Source organism: Myotis nattereri (assembly GCF_964212035.1).
Source record: "Myotis nattereri genome assembly, chromosome: 9".
In the NCBI taxonomy this organism is placed as follows: domain Eukaryota; kingdom Metazoa; phylum Chordata; class Mammalia; order Chiroptera; family Vespertilionidae; genus Myotis; species Myotis nattereri.
The window spans coordinates 29,468,037-29,489,405 of NC_138084.1; the positions used below are offsets into that span (position 1 = coordinate 29,468,037).

The 21,369-nt window shown below is 48.5% G+C and overlaps 1 protein-coding gene across 2 annotated transcripts; it reads left to right on the plus strand.

Moving 5' to 3' along the window:
• Positions 1-433: 433 nt before the first annotated feature.
• Positions 434-21,369, plus strand: LOC308525633 (mas-related G-protein coupled receptor member X2-like; the record flags this gene model as incomplete). Of its 2 annotated transcripts, XM_081100397.1 has the most annotated exons (2): positions 461-568; positions 20,503-21,369. In XM_081100397.1, 2 exons carry the CDS (start codon positions 461-463, stop codon positions 21,367-21,369), a joined length of 975 nt encoding a protein of 324 aa, XP_080956523.1. The 2 variants fall into 2 exon arrangements, with proteins under 2 accessions (XP_080956524.1, XP_080956523.1); XM_081100398.1 differs by lacking the exon at positions 20,503-21,369 and having other exon boundaries at positions 434-1,444.

Here is a 21,369-nt window from a genome sequence, read left to right on the forward strand (position 1 = left end):
TATTTGGAGGATTAAAAGAGGTAATACCATGTAACCACTCATCAGCTGCTACTCTTCACCTATGTGGGAGTAGATTTATGTCTCACACCTAAATTCTGCAAGAGCTTCTCTCTTTTCAACCGAAGCCCTTTGTAAAATATAACTAAGCACTTCTTAACTCCACCACCACCACGAGAATTCTCTTACACAAATGCTTTGATCTGCAAAGAAATCTTTACTCCAAGTCACATGGAGCAACAATAAATAACTTTCATATTACATATACCATCAGAAGATCACTTAATAACTCCACTTTCCATATTTCTGTCTCAACTACCTCTATTCAAACCCTTTGCCTCTCCCCTTCTCCTTGGCAAATGGGCTTCTTTCTCCTCTAAAATGCAGAGACATTAAATTCAGTCCTGTGTTCAAGTCTTGTTTTGTTTCCAGGCCCACAACTGCAGCGTTTCTGAGCACGGATATGACAGCCACAGCGTGGGAGACCAACCTCACACCAACCAACGGAAGTGATCAGGCCTTCCATGAACCTGATACAGAGTCCATAATCCTGCAATTATTGACAATCATCGTGGCCCTGGTGGGACTGGCAGGGAACGCAGTGGTGCTCTGGCTCCTGGGCTTCCGCATGCATAGGAACGCCTTCTCTGTCTACATCCTCAACCTGGCGGGAGCCGACTTCCTCTTCCTCTGCTGCCAGATTATAAAGTTCCTATGTTCAATTTTGTACTTTGAATTTGTCCCCATTGAAATCTGCGAATTTTTCATCGCTGTGTCCGTGTTTGCCTACATCTCAGGCCTGAGCTTTCTCAGCGCCGTCAGCACGGAGCGCTGCCTGTCTGTCCTGTGGCCCATCTGGTACCGCTGCCGCCGCCCCAGAAACCTGTCAGCTATTACGTGTGCCCTGCTGTGGTCCCTGTCCCTACTGCTAAGCATCCTGGATAAAAGTTTCTCTATCTTTCTGTGGAATTTTTTAAGCCCTTCCATATGTCGGGTATTTGATTTCATCACTGTGTCCTGGCTGATTTTGTTATTTGTGCTTCTCTCTGGGTCCAGCCTGGCCCTGATGACCAGACTGCTGTGTGGCTCCCACCGGGTGCCGCCCACCAGGCTCTTTGTGACCATCGTGCTCACGGTGCTGGTCTTCCTCCTCTGCGGCCTGCCCTTCGGCATCCAGTGGTTCCTCTTATCCTGGCTTGAAATATATTTAGAAGCCTTGCTTCATCTTTACCAATTTGTAGTACCCATGTCCTGTGTCAACAGCTGTGCCAACCCCATCATTTACTTCTTCGTTGGTTCCTTCAGGCAGCGATGGTGGAAGCAGAGACACACCCTGAGACTGGTTCTCCAGAGGGCGCTGCAGGACACTCCTGAGGTGGATGAACCTGGAGAATGCATTCCTGGGGAAACCCTGGCCATGTCAGGAAGCAGTCTGGGGCAGGGATGAGAGCCTCTGTCCTGATCAGTCGGAAGTAACTTCCAGACTCAATATTGCCCTGCCAGGCTTGGAAAGTATCTAGTTTTCTCTCAGACTCAGCCCCAAAAATACTTGGGTGATTCCCCAAGCTATTCAAATAGGTTCTTTTTTAACCTGGCTGTTCTAGTTTTTCTCAGAGAAAGCATTAGTCTGAAAGTTATACCTCTCCATCGTCCTTGGCATTACCAATAAATTTATGTGATCTGAATTTCTTTTTTTTTAAATGCTTTTTCTTTTCAATCTTCATTACAACAGAAAGAATCCCTGTCCAAATCAGACAAATCCAGGTTCAAAGTCCTGGTTCTACAGCTCTCCTTTCCAAGCCTCAGTTAATGAATCTGTAAAATGCGGTTGAAATCATCTCCCCATAGGATCATAGTGGGGAATAAATAAGAAAACGGATGAAAGGGACTCAACCAGATGCCAAATATGACTAAATGTTTCATAAACATTAGCTGTTAATATCGTGAAGCCTCTAATACAGTATATTATTGGCTTGGAGGCAATCTACACTAATAAAAGAGAAAAATGGTAATTGACATACGACGATACCCTTTTCATTGGCTAATCAGGGCTATATGCAAATTAACTGCCAACTATGATTGACAGTTAACTGCCAACTAAGATTGGCAGTTAACTGCCAATAAGATGGCGGCTAATTTGCATATGTAGGCACAATGCAGAGAGGCAAAAGGGAAAGCAGGAAGAAGCCCCCTGTCACTGACAGTGATCGGAAACCCAGGGGGGAGCTAAGAGCTAAACCCTGGGGCTGCCTTTGCCCTGCCCCCCAGCCATGATCGGAGAATCAGGCGCCTTTGCCACCCTGGCCAGTGATAGCAGGAAGTAGGGGTGGAGCCAGCGATGGGAGCTGGACACAGTCGAAGCTGGCAGTCCCAGGAGCTATGGGTCCCTTGCCTGGGCCTAAAGCGAAGCCCACGATCGCGGGGCCGCTGCAGCTGCGGGTCCCTGCTGCCCAGGCTGGACGCCTAGGCCAGAGGCGTTAGGCCTGGGCAGGGGCGGAGCCTGCAACCGCAGGGAGCTGGGGGTCCCCTGCCCAGGCCTGACACCTCTGCCGGAGGCCTCAGGCCTGGTCAAGGGGCCGATCCGGTGATTGCTGATCAGAGGGTGATGAGGGTCAACTCCTCTGGCCGAGGCATCAGGCCTGGGCGGGGGGCTGAGCTGGGGATTGGGGGGATATGATGGTCCCCTTGCCCAGGCCTGAAGCCTGGGTCAGAGGTGTCAGGCTTGGGCGGGGGGTGGAGCAAGCAATCAGAGGGAGATGGGGGTCCCCTGCCCAGGCATGATTCCTGGGCCAGAGGCCTCAGGCCTGGGCGGGGGCCAGAGCCAGTGATCGGGGGGAGATGGGGGTCCCCTGTCCAAGCCTGACACCTCTGGCAGAGGCGTCAGGCCTGGGCAAGGGGCCAATCAGGTGATCAGAGGGTGATGGGGGTCTACGCCTCTGGCTGAGGCATCAGGCCTGGGCAAGGGGTAGAGCCAGCAATCGGAGGGGTCTGGGGGTCCGCTGCCCAGGCCTGACGCCTGGGCCAGAGACATCAGGCCTGGGCTGGGGGCAGAACCAGTGATGGGGGGAAATAAGGGTCCCCTGCCCAGGCCTGACATCTCTGTCAGAGGCATCAGGCCTGGGCAAGGGGCCGATCCTGCGATTGGAGGGTGATGGGGGTCAACGCCTGAGGGCTCCCAGTATGTGAGAGGGGGCAGGCTGGGCTGAGGGACACTCCCCCACACACACACCCAGTGCACGAATTTCATGCACCGGGCCCCTAGTATATAATAAGTGAAAAAAGAAGAAGAAGAAGAATAAAAGAAAAAGAATCCCTGTCAAAATTCATAAACTTTTGTTCAGAATTTTTTTTTACCTGACTGGGTAAAATGTTTAGTGCTGTGATCGGGGGCATTCTATAGATAAAAAGCTTAAATAAATGAGTTGGCCTACCTCTAATCTCATTGGGTTCTCTGGGTTTAGGGAAAATATTCTTAGAGTCTCTACTGCATAAGCGCAGTCCAGGAAATTGGGCTTGTGAAAGTCCTCCAGTGGCATTTGTCTACAGCATGGTGACAAGTTGGCTTTGGGTTGTAGTAAAGAAAACCACGGCCTTTACATTTGAGAAATGATGAGTGGTTATAGTTCTCACCTTGACCAGGGTAGAGTGTAGCACTATGTCCCACCAATTCCAATGTGACCATTGTAACCTCAAGGTGAATTTTAAAATAAAAATTATCTAGAAACACAATTATTAGTAGCATGTAGATAGTAGTTTTGGAATAGTCTGTAAGCCTCGAGATTTTGTACAGATTATTCTGGCTGTGAATTATAGTCAGTTTCATGGCCAGTCCATGAGTTAGAAACATCTGATCTTGCCCTACTCATGTCATTGTATTGGTAAAAACTTAGGTTCATTACAGAATTCTGGACTATTCTCTGACACTGGTTACTCATTTCTCAGAGAACTCAGGCAGACGTGGAGGGTCCGTTATGACAAGGTGACAACAGAGAGGACTGTCTGTTCACAGACAGTGAGGCTGCCCCATATATTGACACTCAGAGAGAGGGATTCACAAATGAATGCTGACTGCTCTGGAGACACTACAGGTAGCTGTGAAAATTATAGTAACTACAGTTTTCCACTTTTCGAACCAAATATATCCATCAGAACTAGGTTTCCCGACGTTTGATCCAATGCTCTTTCCAGTTCATCACTTTCTGATTCTGTGTCCTACAAGCGCCCCCTTCATTTCCAGAAGCTGTACTAGGCTTGGCTATAGGTAAGGGGTCCCTCAGCTGGATGACAGGGTGGTGGAAGAAGGTAGGAAGATAGTGCATGTAGTCTGTGCACCAGGCTGAGTTCTTTGATGTGATGCCACCAACTTACACTGAGAGTGCTTACGAGATTCAGCCCTGTGAGTCTTGTGATCCTTTCAAATGTACAGCTTTGAGGAACCCTGGAGGAAAATTTCACCCCATTTTTTGAACCAAAGACAGTTGGGTTTCACCTGGAAAACTGGTTATTTTTATGTCAGTGGCATTCCTCTTCTTCTTGTCTGCAAGAAAACTTAGAGCTTCTGGATGCTCAAGCCCAGCCATTGCAGCCACAGTGAACACATGTGGCCCCAACCTTCCTCTATAGATCACTTATAACATTGTCCCAGAGTGTCTGGTTTGTATGTCTCCCTCCTCCACCACACTGTGAGGTCTTGAGGAACAGATAGCATGCTTTTGAAAGCCCAGTGATGGTCTTGGCCTGCAATTTAGAAGACGCTAAGTAACAATTTTTCTCAAGCAGCTCCTGCCTGATAATCATGATGTTATCCTGAAAAGACTGCCTGAAGAAAAAAAAAGGAAAAAGAAGAGACTGACTCTGTCACGGTCTCACTGAAGCTCCTGCAGGCATCTCCCACTCAAGGTAACAGAACGTGTTCTCTGGAATCGGTCAATAGGAGGAAGGCGCTTACCTTTCTTCGCAGGTCTCATCACTGCCTCCAAGGAGAAGCGTGGAGGGGAGGAAAGAGTCTGCTCAAGAGCTGCCTCCTTTCCAAAGCCAGTGATGGCTTTTCATGTGACTTCATATTGGGTGGGTCATGCAGGACATAGAAATTTCTTTCAGGAAGAGAGGAAGGATATGAAAGTCCCTCATGGCACTTTTTGGGAGCTGTCATCCACAACTGTCTATTTATGCATTACTTCAACAAACATCATTACAACGTATGTGACCAAGCACTGTACTTCTACATAGAACATGTAGTCTTGAATATATCAAGCATGCATTTTATAGCAAAGTCACTCAATTATTCTCCTGTTATTTCTATAAATAATAACTGAGCTTCTCCTATGCTCCATCCCCTGTGCCAGGCTTTAGAGATTCAAACACAGCATCCCCTCAAGCTATAAAAGGAAGTAGTGTAGTGCAGCGCAGACTGTCATACAATATGGTACATGCCATCATAGGGTTATGTTTCGAGGTCAGAGGAGAAGTCATCTAAAAATTCTAAGTTCTCTTGCCTCCATCCCGAAGAGCCCAATACCAGCCCAGGAGACGCATGACAGTATAGACCCAGGTGGCTCCTCCTGATGGACACCATCCTCAGCAAAAGCTTTACCATTTATGCAATAGCTAGAGTCACTACGCCAAATCTGCCAACAGCCCCCAGTCTACACTCTGACATCCACCAACACACAATTCATGAAGACATTTTTCAAGGAGAGTGCCTGCAGGTGCTTAGGTCACAGGCCTTGCTCCACTACCTATTCCTGAACCTGTTGGTCCAGCAGAGGAAGCCCTGTCTCCACCCAGCCCACTTTAGCAACCAGAGACCCTGGAATATGCAGAAATGCAGAACCTGCGTGTGCTAGATTTGGAGCACTGGACCTGGAGTTTAGGAACCTACATTTTCATGATGACTCCATCAGAAACTTGGGTCACAAGCCCAGTCTAGGCAATCCAAGCAAACAGTGCGATTATGAGGTTGCCTCAGTCTGAACCACATGCCATTTGTGCTCAGGTATCAGTTTTCAAATACGAAGGTAGGCTTTGACTTTACCAGAGATGTGGACTGGAGGTAACTTCTGTTGCAAGTCAGGCTGGAAGTAAATGACATAGAGACTAAAACAAAACAAAACAAAACCATGCCAGTTTGGGTCAGTAGATGGAGTGTTGGCCCACAGGCTGAAGGGTCCCAGGTTTGATTCTGGTCAAGGACATATACCTTGACTGCAGTTTATGGACCGGGTTAGGGTGCCTGCGGACATCAATGTTCCTCTCTCTCTCTCTCTTTTTCTCTGCCTCCTTTCCACTCTATCTAAAAATCAGTGGGAAAATATCCCCAGGTGAGGATTAAAAATAAAAATCAAAACCATTAAACTTTCAAAAAACAAACAAACAAAAAGCCCAAGCCTGTTTGGCTCAGTGGCACTCCCCTTTTTCAGTGCCTCTGGCCCTCACCAGGCAAAGCCTCCTCCCAGGCTCTGACCAGGCCAAATGTTCTTGTCCCCAGGGCTGCCAGACGCAGCCACAGAGGCGCAGGTTTTCCAGCTCTCAGCCTTGCCCCTTGCCTCAGGTCGCTGCAGGGCAGGGGAGAATCATTCAGGGTATGGAAGGCAGGCCTCCACTGCTCTAGAGGTGGACAGGACCTCCTTCCCAGGCCACACTGTCCAGTCTCCATCTGGCTTTCCTTCAAACATTCCTCAATACACCCCTCAGGACCACTGGTCAGAGTGCCTGTCTGACAGCTCCACAGGCCCTGAGCTGCCCTGCATGGCTCCCACCCACAGACTCTCATGAAAAGAACTCCTGAAGAACGTGCTTTGAGGAATGGAAGACATGAGATGTGAAATGCGAAGGTGAGCAAAAACATTGATGTTATGGGAATACATTTGAACAAACAATATTGAAAACAATACCTGTTTAATTTCTTTGGGGGAAAAAACAGAGTCAAAATTCAGTCCTAGAGCCCAGTAGGTTGGGAGGATGGAAACAGAGTTGAGTTTCCCACTGTCTTGGTGCTTGGTATTCATGAGGAGGGCAGACTTCTGGGTTGAGCTGTATGATTTGTCCACTGCACCAAACAAAGGCAGAGGAGGGGAGGGGGGTGACATACAGTCCGCTGGTTAACCCTTGTGTCCAGGTGCAGGGTTCTCACTACAGAAAACGGCACATTTTTCTTCATACACAGGCAAGATCAGGGCTGCTCAGCTCAGAAAGAACACCTTCTCCTAATCTGCATTAGTGTGCTAGAAGTGGACATTTTTACATGGTAAAACTACTCATTTCTTTAGATTTTACACAAATGTGTTAAATAGCTAAGGCAATTGACTGGAAAATAGACAGAGAGTTTAAAACTTCCAGATAAGTTGAGGAGAAAATAAACATGCTCTGTAAAACCCCTGATGTACTGGGCAGTACAGAACTTCCTATGCTCCTCCCACTCTTTTATGAAATCTTCCAAAAATAGGAAGATCAGAGACCTGTGTCTAGTGAGATGAAGGTTTTAATGCCTGCTGAGTAAACTGGCAGGCTGTTGCCCTGACCGGTTTGGCTCAGTGGATAGAGCGTCGGCCTGCGGACTGAGGGGTCCCGGGTTTGATTCCGGTCAAGGGCATGTACCTTGGTTGTGAGCACATCCCCAGTGGGGGGTGTGCAGGAGGCAGCTGGTCGATGTTTCTCTCTCATCGATGTTTCTAACTCTCTATTCCTCTCCCTTCCTCTCTGTGAAAAATCAATAAAATATATATTTTTTTAAAAATAAATAAACTGGCAGGCTGTAGCAGCATGTCCTACCTGTGTGGGTCTGTATAAAGAGGCACATGTGAGCAGCGTCCCTTTTCAGAGATTTGCTTGGAACAGCAAATCACATAAGAATACCAGTTTCGCCTGACCAGTTTGGCTCAGTGGATAGAGCATCGGCCTGCGGACTGAGGGGTCCCGGGTTCGATTCCAGTCAAGGGCATGTACCTTGGTTGCGGGCACATCCCCAGTGGGGAGTGTGCAGGAGGCAGCTGATAGATGTTTCTCTCTCATCGATGTTTCTAATTCTCTATCCCTCTCCCTTCCTCTCTGTAAAAAATCAATAACATATATTTTTTTTAAAAAAAAAAGAATACCAGTTTCCTCATGGGCCCGAAACACACAGTATTGGGCTAAGGGATATATGATCATCTGAGGTGAAAATATCTCAGTGGAGATTCTTTTCTCTATGTGTGTGTACTTTTGGAATATGATTTTGCCAGCTTTTTATTGAGATATATTTGTCATATAACATTATATTAGTTTCCAGTGTACAACAAAATGATTCATTATTTGTGTGTATTGTGAAATAATCATCACAATATGCCTAGTTAGCATCCATCACCACACATAGATACCTTTTTTTCTCTTGTGAGGAGAACCTTTAAGATTTACTCTCTTGGCCCCTTCCCATTATACAAAACAACGTTATAAACTATAGTCACCATGTTTTACATTACCTGCCCAGGCCTTATGTATTTTGTAACTATGAGTCAGTTTTGGGGGGCCTTTTTTCCCCCTTTCTATTAAATTTATTAAATTAATTGGGTAAACACAGAAATGAGTGAATAACATTGGTTAAGAAATTATCTAAGTTTCAGCCCTGGCTGGTTTGGCTCAGTGAATAGAGCATCGGCCCGCGGACTGAAGGGCCCCAGGTTTGATTCCTCTTAAGGGCATATTCCTGGGTTGAAGGCCTGATCCCCAACATGGAGTGTGCAGGAGGCCACCAATCAATGATTCTCTCTCATCATTGATGTTTCTATCTATTTCTCCTTCTCTCTTTTCTCTGAAATCAATAAAAAATATTTTTTAAATAAATTATCTAAGTTTCAGGTGTCTGGTTCTATAATACATCGTCTGTATATTGTACTGTGTGTTCACTACTCCAGTCAAGTCTCCTTCCATCACCATTTATGCCCCCTATACCATCTTCTACCTACACCCAACCCCTCTCAGTGGAGCTGCAATTACCCTTTGCAATCATCTGTAAGTTTTAGCATTCTTTTTTCATTCTAAGAAGCAAAGATTATCTAGGAACTGAGTTGGTCAAATTCTTATTGGTTGTTAGGGTTCTTTCTAGGTAATGGGCAGAAGATATAGAAATATATTTTTTATACATAATGGATATATAAAAATTTGTTATATATTTTCATTTTGTGTCCAAATATTCATTGTAAGTATGTTTTCAGGTGTTTTTTTTTTTTAGTTGATGATGGCCTTATTCATGAAAAAAATTGCTTTTTAATAGTTTTCTTTTTTTTAAAAATATATTTTATTGATTTTTTACAGAGAGGAAGGGAGAGGGACAGAGAGTCAGAAACATCGATGAGAGAGAAACATCGACCGGCCGCCTCCTGCACACCTCCTACTGGGGATGTGCCCGCAACCAAGGTACATGCCCTTGACCGGAATCGAACCTGGGACCCCTCAGTCCGCAGGCTGAGGCTCTATCCACTGAGCCAAACCGGTCTGGCAGTTTTCTAATCAATATATTCATCTATGACCTTGGAGTTTTGTTCGTGGTTTGGAAAACAATCTCCAACCAAGGTTATAAAAGAAATTGCCCCTTTCCTTTCTAATTCTACATTATTTCTTAATACATATGTAAATGTACAAACCTCTTAAATGTAACAGGGTGTAAGAGACATAATTTTATGTGGATTTACATTTGATTCCCTGAGACTTGCTATCTATCTCTCTACCTGTTTGTATATAAACACAACATTGCTGCTTACACTGATGGTACAGAATAGCCTCTAATATCTGTTAAGGCTGATCAGTCTTCATTGATTTCTGTTTTCTCTACAAGTGGTGAGGTTGAATTTAGAGCATTATACATATACTAGAGGCCCAGTGCACAAAAATTTGTGCACTCGTGGGGGGGGGGGGTGCCTCAGCCTGGCCTGTGCCCTCTCGCAGTCTGGGACCCCTTGGGGGATGTCCACCTGCTGGCAGTCAGACATCCCTCTGGCAGCCAGGGAACCCTCAGGGAATGTCCACTTGCCAGTGGGGAGCAGGTCTAGGCTGCAGTCGGACATCCGTAATGCTGCTGAGGAGGCAGGAGAGGCTCCTGCCATCACTGTTGTACTGGCAGCCATCAGCCTGGCTTGTGGCTGAGCAGAGCTCCTGCATTGAGCATCTGCCCCCTGGTGGTCAGTGTGTATCATAGTGACCAGTCATTCCCAGTCTTTCTGCTGTTAGGGTCAATTTGCATATTACCCTTTTATTATATAGAATAGAGGCCTGGTGCATGGGTGGGGGCCAGCTGGTTTGCCCTGAAGGGTGTCCCGGATCAGGGTGGGGGTCCCACTGGGGTGCCTGGCCAGCCTGGGTGAGGGGCTGATGGCTGTTTGCAGGCTGGCAAGCCCCCCAGCAGGGACCCTCACCCCATGGGGGTGTGGCCAGCCTGGGTGAGGGGCTGAGGGCTGTTTTCAGCATGGCCACACCCCCTTCAGGGTGGGGGTCCCCACTGAGATGCCTGGCTAGCCTGGGTGAGGGGCTGATGGCTGTTTTCAGGCTGGTCAAGCCCCCCAGTGGGGACCCTCACCCCATGGGGTTGAGCCAGCCTGGGTGAGGGGCTGAGGGCTGTTTTCAGCATGGCCACACCCCCTTCAGGGTGGGGGTCCCCACTGAGATGCCTGGCTAGCCTGGGTGAGGGGCTGATGGCTGTTTTCAGGCTGGTCAAGCCCCCCAGTGGGGACCCTCACCCCATGGGGTTGAGCCAGCCTGGGTGAGGGGCTGAGGGCTGTTTTCAGTCTGGCCATGCCTCCCTGCGACCCAAGCTCCCAACCTCTCCTTTTGAGCTGGAAGCAGGTATCTGGGATTTATTTATCTTCTATAATTGAAACTTTGTAGCCTTGAGCGGCGCCCAGGACTGTCCAGGGTAGGCGGGAAGTTTGGCTTCCTCCATCACCAGGGGCAACCCATGCCTCCTGCTGGTCCAGCTCCGAGGCCACCACAATCTTAGTTGGGTTAATTTGCATACTCGCTCCTGATGGGCTGGTGGGCATGGCTTGTGGGTGGAGTGGAGTGGCGGAGTGATGGCTAATTTGCATATTTCTCTTTTATTAGTGTAGATATAGATATAGATATATATATATTAGAGGCCCGGTGCACAAAAATTTGTGCACGTTGGGGGGGGGGGACCTCAGCCCGGCCTGTGCCCTCTCGCAGTCTGGGACCCCTCAGAAGATAACAACCTGCTGGCTTAGGCCTGCTCCCCGGTGGCAGAGGGCAGGCCCAATCCCTAGGTGCAGCCCCTGGTCGGGCTCAGAGCAGGGCTGATTTGGGAGTTGGGGCTCCGCCCCCTGTCATGCACAGAGCAGGGTGGATAGGGAGGTTGCGATGCCACCCTCAGTCACGTTCAGGATAGGGCCGATTGGGGGGTTGGAGCACCGCCCCCAGTCACACTCAAGGCAGGGTCGACGGGGAGGTTGCGGCACCACCCCCTGTCACGCACAGAGCAGGGCCCATTAGGGGGATTGGGGAGTTCCCCTCTGTCACGCACAGAGCAGGTCCGATCAGGGGGTTGGGGAGCTCCCCCCTGTCACACACAGAGCAGGGCCCATCAGGGGGTTGAGGAGCTCCCCCCTGTCACTTACAGAGTAGGGCCGATAGGGAAGTTGGGGCACCACCCCCTGTCACATACAGAGCAGGGCAGATCAGGGGGTTGGGGTGCCACCCTCTATCACCCACAGAGCAGGGCCGATCAGGGGGTTGGGGAGCCGCAGCCTGTCACACACAGAGCCGCAGGGCAATCAGGGGGTTTGGGCGCTGCCCCCTGTCACGCTGATCCCAGTGCCAGGAGGCCTCTCGGCTCCGCTAATCCCGGTGCTGGGAGGCATATTACCCTTTTACTATATAGGGTAGAGGCCTGGTGCATGGGTGGGGCTGGCTGATTTGCCCTGAAGGGTGTCCTGGATCAGGGTGGGGGTCCCCACTGGTGTGCCTGGCCAGCCTGGGTGAGGGGCTGAGGGCTGTTTGCAGCTGGTCACACACCCTTCAGGGTGAGGGTCCCCACTGGGGTGCCTGGCCAGCCTGGATGAGGGAATGATGGCTGTTTGCAGCTGGTCACACACCCTTCAGGGTGGGGGTCCCCACTGGGGTGCCTGGCCAGTCTGGGTGAGGAGCTGAGGGCTGTTTTCAGGCTGACAGGTGACTGAAGCTCCCAACTGCTCCTTTTTTTCTTTTTTCTTTTTTATTCTGGGCCAGCTTTAGCACTGGCTCCAGCTCTGAGGCCTCTGCTGCTGAAAGCAGGTATCTGTTTTTTTTTGGGTTCTATAATCGAAACAATGTATAACTCCAGTTCTAAGATCCTGGCAGGCTGAAAGCAGATTTCTGGGGTTTTGTTTAGCTTCTATATTTGTTACAATGTTTCAAACTGCAAGCTCAGAGGCCGGCAAGGCAGGCCGGGAATGTTGGAGTCCTCCGTCACTGAAGCAAGCAAGCCTCATGTTCGCTTCCAGCTGCCTGGCTGCTGGCCGCCATCTTGGCTGGCAGTTAATTTGCATATCTCCCTGATTAGCCAATGGGAAGGGTAGCGGTTGTACGCTAATTACCATGTTTCTCTTTTATTAGATAGGATAATTGTCCTGTTACATCTGTATTTATTTTGATTTTAATCCTATCCATTCTATCCCAAAGGTTAGGGCATTTGTTATCTCCGTTCCAAGGTCACTGCTCTATTGTTCTGTTAAGCTACAAGGAAGTAACTGAAGGAGCTTATCCTAAGTAAAGATTATGTAGCTTAAGCGTGATTGTTCGTAGTTAAGGTGATTAACTACCCGCCTGGAACTTAGTTAAGGGGTTTTACTGATTTATTCCCTTCCTTAGTCCTGTTAATTCCTAACTCCATGGAAAAATCCCCACCTGGGGAAACAATCTTTCTCGGAGAGGTGACCTTGGTTAAACACATAGCACTAAGAAGGGGAGCAAACATATTAAGAACAGTATGCCATATATGACAGGTCCCTTGAAACATATGCTGTGCAGATGTTTCTTCCCTGCAGTGACTGTGTCAAGCAGCAAAAATGGACCAGCTTCAGGCACTCCTCCTTTACTGCCTACTTCTTATGCCTGTGTTGGCTGGGCCCTCCACTTCTCCCAGGGCTCTGGAGGGTACAGGACCTAATGCTGAGTTTCCAAACTCTTCTCCATCAACATTCTCTCCCAGGGTGAGCTCACCCAGCTCATCTAGAATGTATGGACATAGACCATGCGTTATTCTTCCCTGCTGGGAACAGTGACTGGCACAGCATAGGCACACAGTACAATTGTGCCTATGAATGAATAAGTTTCACTCACAAATGAATGAATAAGTTTCTCTCATTTTTTCCAATGCTTCATAGTTAACATTTTAAGGAAATTCCATGTAACTCAATTTGGCTGCAGCATGGGCACATGAAAGGAAGTCATAGGAGCTAAAGCTGAAAACACTGGTTGTCCCCACATCATGTGAAAATAATCTAGCTAACAAATGTCAGGAAGGGAGAGAGAGAGAGAGAGAGAGGTGACTGGTAGTGCCTGTGGTGTGCTAAATTCCTTATCTGTTAAAAGGGAACACAGTATACATAGTTGTTGATATCGATAAATCAAAACTAGAAAGAAAGTTATATTATGCAAAACTATAAAATAGCCGAAACCGGTTTGGCTCAGTGGATGGAGCGTCGGCCTGCGGACTGAAGGGTCCCGGGTTCGATTCCGGTCAAGGGCATGTACCTGGGTTGCGAGCACATCCCCAGTGGGAGATGTGCAGGAGGCAGCTGATCGATGTTTCTCTCTCATTGATGTTTCTAACTATCTCTCTCCCTTCCTCTCTGTAAAAAATCAATAAAATATATTTTTTTAAAAAAAACTATAAAATAAATTATAAAAGAGTTAAAATGGGAACTGTAAACATCAGTTGCTATTGGTGATTGAGATTAGGAGAGACTTTACATTTTTATTTTATACTAGAGGCTCAGTGCACAAAAATCATGCATGATGGGGGCAGTCCCTTCAGCCCAGCCTGCACCCTCTCCAATCCGGGACCCCACAGGGGATGCCGACTGCCGGTTTAGGCCCATCCAGAGATCGGGCCTAAACCGGCAGTCAGACATTCCTCTCATAACTCTGGACTGCTGGCTCCTAATCACTCACCTGACTGCTTGCCTGGATGCCCCTAACTGTCCCCCACTGCCAGCCAGGTCATACCCAACTGCCTCCTCCCTGCCAGCCTGGTCACTCCTAACTGCCCCCCCCGAACCAGCCTGGTCATGCCTTACTGCCCCCCCTGCTAGCCTGGTCACCCCCAACTGCCCCCCAGGCCTAGTAACCCCTCAGTGCTTTCCTGCCAGCCTAATCGCTCCCAACTTCCCCCCCTGCAGGCCTGGTTGCCCTGAACTTCACCCCCGGCCACCCTGGTCACCTCCAACTGCCCCCTCTGCCAGCCTGGTTGCCCCTAACTGCCTTCCCCTGCTGGCCTGGTCACCCCCAACGGCCCTCCCCTCCACCAGCCTTGTCGCCCCAGGCCCCTGCTGTTCATTTGTTTGGTTGTCCCTCACTAACCCCTCTCCAGCCTTGTCGCTCCACACAGCCTGCATGTTCAATCATTTGGTCATCCCTCACTAACCCCCCTCCGGCCTGGTCACTCCACACAGAGTGTTTGTTCAGTAGTTTGGTCATTGCTCACTAATCCCCCTGCCAACCTGGTCGCCCCACGCACCCTGCTTATTCAGTCATTTGGTCTTTCATCACTAACCTCCCTGCCAGCCTGGTCATAGGCAGCCATCTTTGTGAGGGCCTGAGGGTCAATTTGCATATTACCTCTTTATTATATAGGATATTCTTGTGTCCTCTGAAATAAACTAATGTGCATACATTACTCCTGGGAGTAAATGGAAACAAATCAGATGAGCCAGGCCATGCAGGGCCCTGAATGTCAAGCAAACTCTCCTTTAGCTATGGAAAAGCTCACATTGTCTGTTGAGTGGGCTTCCTGAACTCACCCTCAGTGGGCAGTGGCAGGCTCCAGTTCAAACATTCCTCACAGGAGGGGGACCACATGGGGTAAGATGGAGAGAGGAACAGATAAGTCATTGGACTTAGGGCAAGTGAGAAACATCTCATGAGGCCCTTGTCTCACATTCCCCAGAATCTCACTTGCCAGTGCCCCTTGTGCAGGAAGTCACAGTGGCTGCCCAGCATCTTGATAAGCCTCTTTTTATCATCAGGTTCCACCCTTGCCACTGCAGACACCTCCTAAACAAGAGTAGGAGAGCATTCTCTGGTGTTTGGCACTCTGTGGAAAGCTCCTCTTTTTCTACTCACCACCTTCAACTAGAAGATGGCGCTCAGGTAAGAGTCAGCTCAAAACTACCTTCTCTCAAAGGCAATTTTTTTGTTTTCTCCCTCTTAGTCCACATGGTCATGACTGCGTCTTGGGGTGGAGCATGCAAGGAGCCATGGGCACCCGTGAAGGAGAGTCCAGAGACATGAAGCTCCCTCAGGGAAGCTATGGGTGCTGGTAGCTTAGACTGTGAGGAATCCAGGTCCTTTCTGCTTCACAGACATTGTTTTCAAACATGAATTGTTGTTAATAACCTCAGATTTCACACAGTACTTTGCTGTTCTATGAGTTTGTTTGTTATATGCAGGTATCTTTCTGTCCCAGCCAAAAACACAAGGCACAAACAAATCGGCAATTGAAGAGAGTTTAATAAAAAGACTGTGTAGAAAGGGTGAGCAGGATGAGACACCTAAAGATTAGTCATAATAGGGAGCTATTGCCCTTGCACATCCTGAAATGTATAGGGAAAGGTAAGTTTCCAGAACACAGGGAGGGCTGTGGCTGTAGCAGTGGTCGTCACTATGACAGAAAAATAAAAGGCCAACAGACAGGAGCTATCTCCTTAATTAGAGTAACACCAACATGGCAAATTCACAACCTGACAACAGAGAGGCAGGGAGTTAAAACCTCAATCACCCTCCTCCTGTTCTCCAATCAGCTCTTTCCAGGAGCCAGAGGGAAAGGGGGCCAGTGGTGAGGCAAAGAGATGTGTCCTCCCAGGATGCAGCGGAGGGTAGAGAAGCTGGAAATGAAATTTGACGTCAAATGAAGAGAATCCATTTTTCTTATAGCCTCTTCTTAGTTGCTTTACCTGGGACTTCTTCTCTCTCAAGTTACATCAACTTGTTATTACATCTCATTTATTTGATCTGTTGGCACCCTCTACTGGGTGTCACATCTTAAAAATAATATCTCTCATCATACATGCCTTGAGGATGGAATGTATGTTATTTTTCAAGGTGGCTGTATACAAATATTTTTAAGAATTTTAATTTATGATTTTGATAGTCCTAGAAAGTAAAGTATAAGAGATTATTAGAACTTGGCTGGTGATTTCAAGGCATCAGACACTTGCGCTGTTTCAAATCACTGCTCCCCAGCCCTAGAGAGGTGACTTCATTCTCATGCAGGGCTCCTGAAGTCATCAGCATTCCAATCAGAGAAGAGGAGAAGGAAAGGCACAACCTAAAATTGGTTACATCACTTGTGCTCACCTCCCATTGGCTACCACCTGGTCACATGGTGCCATCAAATGGGAATGGAAACTGGTATTAGAATCCATTTTCTGGTCTAAAACTCTCAGAATTATTATATGAGAGAGAAGGAAATGGATATTTAGACCAATTAGCATTTCTACACCCTGAAGCTCTCTCATGTTCTGAGCTCACAAGAAGATTTTGCTCAGGTGCTGATCCCACAATGAGGCAGAGAACAGTGGGAAAGCCTCAGGCTGGGCTCCAGGAGACCAGGGCTGGCATTGGACCTGCTGTTCACCCTATGATCTCAGGGAAATCCTTTGGCTCTTTCAGCCTCAGCTTCTTCCTGAGTTAAAGGATGATATTATAGCAGATGGTCTCTAAGAGACATGTGCTCGATGCGGAGGATACAATAGTGAACAACAAGAAAAAAAAGGCAAAATCCAGACAGATCTAGTCATCATTATTGAGTTTTCATTTAAAAAGGGAGACAAGCCCTGGCAGGTTTGACTCAGTAGCTAGAGCAGCAGCCCACAGACTGAAGGGTAGCGGGTTCAGTTCTACTGGGTGAGCCTGCGCTGGCTGAACCAGGCAAGACTCCACTGATTGGCTCTGTCCAGAGGGAAGAAGGAGCCCCTGGAATCTCTGATCTGTTCTCAGGTGGATTCCACCCACTTCTTCTTCCACACTGGATAAGCTTCACTTCCTTGTTATTTATAAAATTTGCCTACTCTAGTTTAATAAAACACACTGGTGAGTTGCCATTTTAGATTTGTCCCTGAGAGTTCCTTGCTTCTTGCCCCACCATTCCCCATCTGTACCGCACACACTAACCTGATAGTGGGGCTGCAGGCAGGGGAAGGCCGAACACTCTGACTCAGACCTGTGGGATCAGAGCCAGGATCTTCCACTTGTGCACATGAGAACTGGAGCATGTCATTCAACCTTCTTATGCTTCTCTTTTCTTATACCAGATGAGAGTAATCATAGTACTGGCCTCATAGGGCTATTTGAAGGATTAAAAGAGGTAATACCATGTTAGCACTCATCAGCTGCTACTCTTCACCTATGTGTGAGTTGGTTTGTGTTTCTCTCCTAAATTCTGCAAGAGCTTCTCTCTTTTCATCCAAAGCCCTTTGTAAAATAGAAGTAAGCACTTCCTAACTCCACAATCACGACGAGAATTCTTTTACACAAATGCTTTGATCTGAAAAAAATCTGTACTCCAAATCACATGGATTGATGATAAATGACTTTTATATTACACACTAGAGGCCTGGTGCATGAAAATCTTGCACAGACAGGTCCGTGAGCCTGGCCTGCACTCTCTCCCATACGGGACCCCTCGAGGGATATTGGACTGATGGTTTAGGTGGGATGGGACCTAAAATGGCAGGTGGACATCTCTCTTGCAATCCAGGACTTCTGGTTCCTAATCGCTTGCCTGCCTGCTAGACTGATCACCACCTAACCACTCCCCTGCCAGCCTGATGGCCCCTAACTGCCCTCCTCTGCAGGCCTGATCGTCCCTAACCACCTCTGCCTCAGTCCCCACCACTGTGGCTTTGTCTGGAAGGAAGTCGGATGTCCGGTCTCCTGGTCTTATTAGCATATTACCCTTTTATTAGTAGAGAGTAGTGGCCCAACACATGAAATTCGTGCATGTGGGAAGGTGTCCCTCAGCCTGGCCTGCACCCTCTCCAATCTGGGACCCCTCAGGGATGGCCAACTGCAGGGGGATGGCTAAACCAGCAGTCAGACATCCCTCTCACAATCTGGGACCACTGGCTCTTAACCGCTCACCTGCCTGCTTGCCTGATCACCTTAACCACTCTACCTGCCAGCCTAATAGCCCCCAACTGCCCTTCCCCTGCTGACCTGCTCACCCCCAAGTGCCCCCCCACCAGCCTGCTCACTCACAACTGTCCCCCCTGCCGACCTGCTCATCTCCAACTGCCCCCCCTGCCAGCCTGCTCACCCCCAACTGCCCCCCTGCAAGCCTGTTCACCCCCAATTGCCCTCCCCTCCTGGCCTGATCGCCCATTACCACCTCTGCCTCAGCTCTGCCACCATGACTTTGTCTGGAAGGACATCCAGAAGGTCTCCTGGTCTAATCAGCATATTACCCTTTTATTACAGTATTGAAAATCACTTAATAACCCCACTTTCCATATTTATGTCTCTACTACCTCTATTCTAACCCTTGACAACCTCTCTCTCTCCTTCACAAATGGGCTTCTTTCATCTCTAAAATATAGAGAAATTTAAATCAGTCCTGAATCCTCTCCCACCTAGATAGGAGGTGTCTGCAGACATAAAAAGAGTCTTTTGAACACACAAGAGATTTTTGTAGAATGAATACTTAGAAATGAAATTTTCTTTTTGTTACATATGTGTTTTTTGGTGGTGGAGTTAAAAGTGCTGACTTCTGTTTTATATTTAAAATTCTTTATTTAAAAAATTTTCGAGGTAGGGGGGTAAGAGATCAACTAAAGGACTTGTATGCATGCATATAAGCATAACCAATGGACATAAGACACTGGGGGATAGGGGAGGCTAGGGGACTGTCTAGGGCGGGGGGATAAAATGGACACATATGTAATACCCTTTGTAATACTTTAAGCAATAAATAAAAAAAAAGAATTAAAAAAAAAATTTCATATTATACTAGAGGCCCAGTGCATGAAATTCATGCATGGGGGGGAGGTGTCCCTCAGCCCAGCCTGTACCTTGGGACCCCTCAAGGGATGTCTGACTGCCCATTTAGGCCCAATCCTGGTGGGATTGGGCCTAAACGGGCAGTGGGACATCCCTCTCACAATCCAGGACTGCTGACTCCCAACTGCTCGCCTGCTTGCCTGCCTGATTGCCCCTGACCACTCCCCTGCCAGCCTGATCAATGCCTAACTGCCCCCCCTGCCAGCCTGGTCACCCCTAACTGTCCTCCCTTGCATGCTTGGTTCCCCCCAACTGCCCTCCCTTTCAGGCCTGGGTTCCCCCACAACTGTGCTCCCCTGCAGGTTTGGTCCCCCCCAACTGCCCTCCCCTGCTTGCCTGATCACCCACAACTGCCCTCCCCTGCCAGCCATCTTGTGGCCACATGGAGGCGGCCATGTTTGACCACTTGTGGGTGGCTATCTTGTGTGTTGTAGTGATGGTCAATTTACATATTACTCTTTTATTAGGTAGGATTAAATCCAATTTCCTTCTTCCCTTGGGCTCCTCATTGGTTCTTTCATTAATTCATTCATTTGTGGATTAAAATTTGATTGACAGCCCCATTGTGTTCCCACACAGACTTAGGCCCTAAAGACACAACAATGGGAAGAATAATCAATGTCTATCCTCATAGACATGACACACTGGGACATTTCTAATGCAAGAGCTTTGGGGGTCCTCACTCTGTCCTAACAAGGGGTCTCATTCCCTTCATGAGCTTAAGTCATAACCTCCTTCCTCCCTCCTGGGTAGACCACTCTCAGTCACTGAGATTGCCCTGGGGCTTCTGACAGCCTGCTGTCAAACAAAGCCACTCTCCCAGAGCACAAGTACTGGGGAACTCAGGACCCTGCTGTCATCCACAGGACCTGGGCAGACTCTTCTCCTACTGCCTCCAGGGCACATGTCATGGGCCCTATGGTGAGTGCAGAGATTGGACATAGAGGGTCCGTGTTGCAGTAGAAACAGCCCAGGCTCTAAGATTCAGAGATAACTGGGTTTAAATTCAGGATCCAAGACTCCAAGACCGTGTGGTTCAGGAAGAATCTTAATCTCTGGAAGCCTCCATTCACCACAGACAGGGTGGCATGAGGGTCAATGGTCACAGAGCAGGTGCTCAAGTCTTGTTTTGTTCCCAGGCCCACAACTGAAGTGCTTATGAACATGGATAGGATTGTAACACCCTGGGAGACTGACCTCACAGCAACCAATGAAAGTGATGAATATTATACAGAGAACATAATCCTGGAATTGCTGAATGTCTTCGTGGCCCTGGTGGGGCTGGCAGGGAACGCGGTAGTGCTCTGGCTCCTGGGATTCCGCATGCGCAGGAACGCCTTCTCTGTCTACATCCTAAACCTGGCGGGGGCTGACTTCCTCTTCCTCTGCTACCAATTTATGCATAGTCTAGTTTTACTTTTTCACTTTCATTTTGTCGTTAAAGTAATTAGGACAGATCTCTGGCCTGTGTCAAACTTTGCCTACATCTCAGGCCTGAGCTTTCTCAGCGCCATCAGCACGGAGCGCTGCCTGTCTGTCCTGTGGCCCATCTGGTACCGCTGCCGCCTCCCCAGACACATGTCCACCGTCATGTGTGCCCTGCTCTGGGCCCTGTCCCTGCTGCTGAGCATCCTGGAAGGGAACTACTGTGGCTTCCTGGTGAGGAACATGCATCATGTTTGGTGCCCAGTGTTGGATTTCATCACTGTGTCATGGCTGGTTTTGTTATTTGTGCTTCTCTCTGGGTCCAGCCTGGCCCTGATGACCAGACTGCTGTGTGGCTCCCATCGGGTGCCGCCCACCAGGCTCTTTGTGACCATTGTGCTCGCAATGCTGGTCTTCCTCCTCTGCGGCCTGCCCTTAGGCATCCACTGGTTCCTCTTATTCTGGTTTGATGCCTTCCCTCATCTTGACCAGTTTGTAGTATTCCTGTCCTGTGTCAACAGCTGTGCCAACCCCATCATTTACTTCTTCGTTGGTTCCTTCAGGCAGCGATGCTGGAAGCAGAGACACACCCTGAGGCTGGTTCTCCAGAGGGCTCTGCAGGACACTCCTGAGGTGGATGAACCTGGAGCAGAAAGCCTTCCTGGGGAAACCCTGGCCATGTCGGGAAGCAGTCTGGGGCAGGGATGA